The sequence below is a fragment of the Alosa sapidissima genome, chromosome 14, assembly GCF_018492685.1.
Source record: "Alosa sapidissima isolate fAloSap1 chromosome 14, fAloSap1.pri, whole genome shotgun sequence".
NCBI lineage: Eukaryota > Metazoa > Chordata > Actinopteri > Clupeiformes > Clupeidae > Alosa > Alosa sapidissima.
In genome coordinates, this window is record NC_055970.1 from 2,998,896 (window position 1) to 3,003,895 (window position 5,000).

At 46.8% G+C, this 5,000-nt stretch overlaps 1 protein-coding gene across 1 annotated transcript in view; it reads right to left on the reverse strand.

Moving 5' to 3' along the window:
* LOC121682158 (transcription initiation factor TFIID subunit 4-like) overlaps positions 1 to 5,000 on the reverse strand; it is a 115,176-nt gene that overhangs the window by 44,929 nt on the left and 65,247 nt on the right. The window contains 1 exon segment of the mRNA XM_042062203.1: positions 2,862 to 2,918. Within this exon segment, the coding sequence (XP_041918137.1) occupies positions 2,862 to 2,918 (57 nt within the window).

Here is a 5,000-nt window from a genome sequence, read left to right on the forward strand (position 1 = left end):
ACTTCTATTAGGTTTTCAGCATCTCATACGGAGGCTGAAATTACTTTTATCAAGCCCCCGCAGAAATTGCATCTGGACTTGAAGGAGGGGACAATTTCTTCCCCCACAACCAGGAAGTAACGTACATCCAATGAGTTCAATCAACTGGGTCAGTCCATGGACGGAGGGCGACCACAGAACTCCTTTTCCTTCCTGGATATAACTCCAAAGGCCTCTGGCAGGGCGTTTCTCAAACCTGTGGTCAGTTCTGAGGGCTGCGTTCTCCATTGCAGCGTCTGGACGCTGAGTGGACCCCCCACCCCCATCCCCACCTTCAACCCGTGGGGCCTGGGGACTGGCCAGGAATGATGAATCTGTCGGCCGCAGTGTGTGTCTGTGTGCGCTGACACGGTGATGCATCTGCTATCGCACCGACACACTCTGCTTTTGAAGTGGTGTGTGTGGGGGGGGGGTGTGAGCGTGTCTGTGTCGGTGTCTATGTACGCGTCTGTGTGTGTGTGTGTGTGTGTGTGTGTTGTGTGTGTGTGTGTGAGTTAGAGGGTGTCTAAGTGGAGTGCTTTTCTCAGGCCACACCATAGGGGAAGCAAGAGGAATTTAAGTGGCAACAACAGAAAAGATGAAGCCAGATGGGGGCAATATTGACAGATTTGGGCTCTCACTCGATCCTCCTCTTGCTCTCTATCACACACACACACACTGGGCTGGGTAGAAAAAAAAAAGAAGAGTGTTAAAACTGGGCACAGAGAAAGAAAGAAAATAGACCAAAAACTAGATGAGCCATCATCACCATTAAATGAAGCCGCAATTTCAGCCAAGTGAAAAAGAGAAGCTCTTTAAAATTCCGAGTGAAAATGAGCGGGAGCGGTAGCCTGCTGACTGCGTAGCGAGAAAAGAGAGAAAGTTGAAAGAAAGAGAGAAGATAGAAAGAGAGGAACAGAGAGAGAGAGAGGGAGGAGAGAGAGGGGAGGGAGAGAGAGAGAGGAGAGAGAGAGAGAGAGAGAGAGAGAGAGAGAGAGAAAGAGCTTCTCACAGGAGCTAATCTGGCAGCATCCAGATGATGAGCCGGCTGCCACTTAACGGGGAGGAGATCCACTTTGATCACAAGGCCCCCGGCACAGCCACGCCGCAGCCTATTAGCATCCCTGCCTCCATCTGCATATGCAGGGGACCGGTTGGGAGGCGAGGATCCACTAACAGGAAGACAGAAAGGGTGGTGGTGGTGCTGGTAGAAGGTGGGGGTGGTGTGTGTGTGTGTGTGTGTGTGTGTGTGTGGTGTGTGTGTGACTGGGAGGAAGAGGATGCCTGCTGTGGATGGAGGTCCAGCATTTTCATCTTCATCAGGCAGCTTTCGTTATCAACATCATCATCGTGAAGACAGCTGCCTGCCATCGTCGACAGGCATTTTTATCACCTACAGCTGCAGGCCTCTTCAGAGACTTCGCTCCAGTTTTCAGGCTGATCTCCCTAATGGAATCTTCGTCTTCACTGTCGTCATTATTTCAGCTCAAGATTTTTTACATTAATGAAGCACCTCATCCAAACTGGTGACATCACAGCATCCAAACAACCTGAACATCATCTTCCTTATCAAACATCACCACCTTCGTCACCATCGTCCTCCTCCTCATTGTAAATCATCCCATCATAGTCATCACAACTCTTTACCTTCATTATTCTCTCCTTCTTTTTTTAACAACTACCGAGTAGCATTACACACTATTCATTTCACACTAAACAGCAGCATCACATCGCCCTCCTCTGCAGGTTGATGGGATGGTGTTTTATAAGAGATGCCGTATCTGGGTCTTACTTTTTGTGTCTTTTCCAGGGCTTATTTCCCACTGCTGTCAGGCAAAAGTAAACAAGCACGCACACACACACACACACTCATATGAAAAGCATACAATCTCTCTTTCTCTCTCTCTTTCCATCTCTCTCACACACACACACACAAGAGAGAGAGAGTATTTCTCTCACAAACACACACAGCACACACACACACACACACACACACACACCACACGATCACACAGGAGCAAGTGTACAACCACACTCAAGTGCACAGAAATGTTCACGTGCACATACTGAAGACACACATGGAGGCCCTGGTCATCTCCCAACCATAATCTAACTCTCTCTCTCACACATGCGGGGCTTTCCAGCAGAACATCCCCAGCACAACTACTGGTCTACTTTTTCTCTCCCTCATCCACTGGGAATTTGTGGCTTATAATGCAGCCTTCTTCATAATTAGACGATAAAAGCAAGTCCAAGTTTTTCTCTCTCTCTTTTAACACAGACATCTGGTGTAATGGTGGATACTCCTGATTTCCTCACATCAGGAAGGCAGAATGTTTTAACTGGAGCTGAAGGAATAAACAGAATGTGGCTGTCTACGTATACGTGTGTGTGTGTGTGTGAGTGTGTGTGTGTGTGTGTGTAAATGTATGAAAGAGAGGAAGTGTGTGCATCAGCAACACCGAGAAAAGGTTCTAATGGCTTTTAAAAATGCAAATGTTTTGTCTAAAAACCAGTGGTGAATAGAAGGCATGCCTAAATAATCTGCGTATGAAAGGGGTGTCACATATGGAAATCAGAAGCTTTCCTCCAGACACATTAGGGAGAGTGTGTTACCTGTACGGACATCAATCAACACCCAAAATCATCCCTCAAACTTTTTTTCCCCCCCTCTCTTCAAGCCCCCCCCCCCCCCCCCCCCCCCCCCCCCCCACACTCGCTCATCCCCCTCTATTTTTTTCCTCGTCAGATTTTAAATGGCATTACATATGTAGCACGGCATGAAAAAATTAATATGCTGAAGCCGTGAAAATGTCAAGGGTAATGATCTCCACGGCGCTTACCTCCTTAGCTTTCTGCTTCAGCCGAGCCTGCTCTGGGTCCTCTTGCCTCGAGCGACTCTGCGTTTGGGAAAGAGAGCAGGAAAGAGAGAGAAGAGAAAGGAGAAAATAAGATAGAGAGAGAGAAAGAAAGAGCATATGAGAGAGAGAGAGAGAGAGAAGACAGAAGGGAAGAGACGAGGGTGGGGGGACAAAAGCGACACAGGTTAACAGCTGGTTCCAGGACCCCCTCATCTGTTGCGGTGAGTACAGAAATAGTGGCGGATGGAGCAGGGAGCGGGGGAACAGGATGTGGGTGTCAAGGACGGCGCGTTTGAACCCAGAGGAGAGCGATGGGCCCGCCTGCGGGCCCTGCCCTCTGCTCCTGCTCCAAATCGGGCCCGTAAATAAGCCGCCGCCGGCACCTCCTAATCAAAAGATGTTATTAAAAATTCCTCCTCTCCAGCTACAGGCAAGGGGGGGTGGGGGAGGAAAAGCCACACTAAAACTCAGACAAGTCAGATATACATCTCTCTTTCTCTCCCTGTGTCTGTCTGTCTCTCTCTCTCTTTCTCTATCTCATATCCTCTCCTCTCAGTCTCTCTCTTCCCCCCCCCCCCCCCCCCCCCCATCTTACTCTGCTTTTCCCTCTATTGTTCCATTTCTACTGACTTTCAAAGTCGTTAATTTATCATATAGGAATAGAAGCCAAGAGCAGTTAATCAGGCAAAGTTAGTCTGTCATTCCATCACTTTGAATAACAACTCAGAGAGGCAGTGCCAATTTTGACCGCTTGGCCCCCAACTACCTAAATTTAACTTAGCAGCTAATAAGTCCAAATCCACATACTTTAGCAACTGCCGAATGTTAACAGCTCTCTTAGCTAAAATTAGATAGCTAGGATAGCTAGGTCAACTGGCACGAGACCTATGACTATGCCATGAGTTATTGCTCTATTTTAGTCACTATACTAGAAATCTGTCTCCGGCTTGTGTGAGGTTTGCACTCACTATTCTCTAACATGCTGTTACATGTAGAAATGAGGACACTTACAGCAGAGAACTTTGCTGTGATTGCTGAAAGGGGTGATTCATTATCGATTACGGACCGTTTTCAATCTGACGTTGTTTTGGATCTTGTATGTAAGAGGTTTATCCCTCATTTTCTTTCTCTCGGTCTCAGTGCCCAGACTTCTTTTTTCATGCCCCTTCATCACTCTCCATTCCTCAGTCTAGTTCTCTCTATTACTAATCATTTCCTCTCGTACTCAATATTCTTTTTATTAGTGCCCTTTTGTGAAGCTGCAGCTCTCTTTTGTGCAACTTTGCTAAAAGATTAGCCTGTTCAGACTGATTTCATGGTACAAGCTTGATAGGCATGTAGCATTTGGATGGCCCATCATTATTCTCTCATGTTACTTTTAATCCATTGCAGATAAAAGCACAGGTACGAAACATAGATGCATAGATACACGCACACACACACACACATCATCCTCAGTGACACAGGCAAGGCATCTGTGTAGTGTTTGAGAATGCACTGCAGATGGACAGGCCTGTGATGGACTGCCAACAGCATGAGTCATGCCTAATGCATCCCCTTAAGATAGATTCGGTGCTCTGTACAGGCATCTGTGTGTGTGTGTGTGTGTGAGAGAGAGAGAGAGAAAGAGAGGGAGAGAGAGAGAGAGAGACATACATAAATCTAAAGAGAGGAGAAAGACTGCAAATGGGTGCAAAAGAGAAATAAGGTGAATGTGTACTTATGAGTGTGCACATGAGAGAGATTGCAAGTGTGTGTACTTATGAGTGTGCACATGAGAGAGATTGCAAGTGTGTGTACTTATGAGTGTGCACATGAGAGAGATTGCAAGTGTGTGTACTTATGAGTGTGCACATGAGAGAGATTGCAAGTGTGTGTACTTATGAGTGTGCACATGAGAGAGATTGCAAGTGTGTGTACTTATGAGTGTGCACATGAGAGAGATTGCAAGTGTGTGTACTTATGAGTGTGCACATGAGAGAGATTGCAAGTGTGTGTAGAAAGGAATAAGTAAGAGTACACATGTGTGCAACTTCGAGCATAATTGTGTGTGCGTGTGTGTGTGGGAGAGAAGTGCGTGCGTGTGTGTGTGTGTGTGTGTGTGTGTGTGTATGTGTTTGT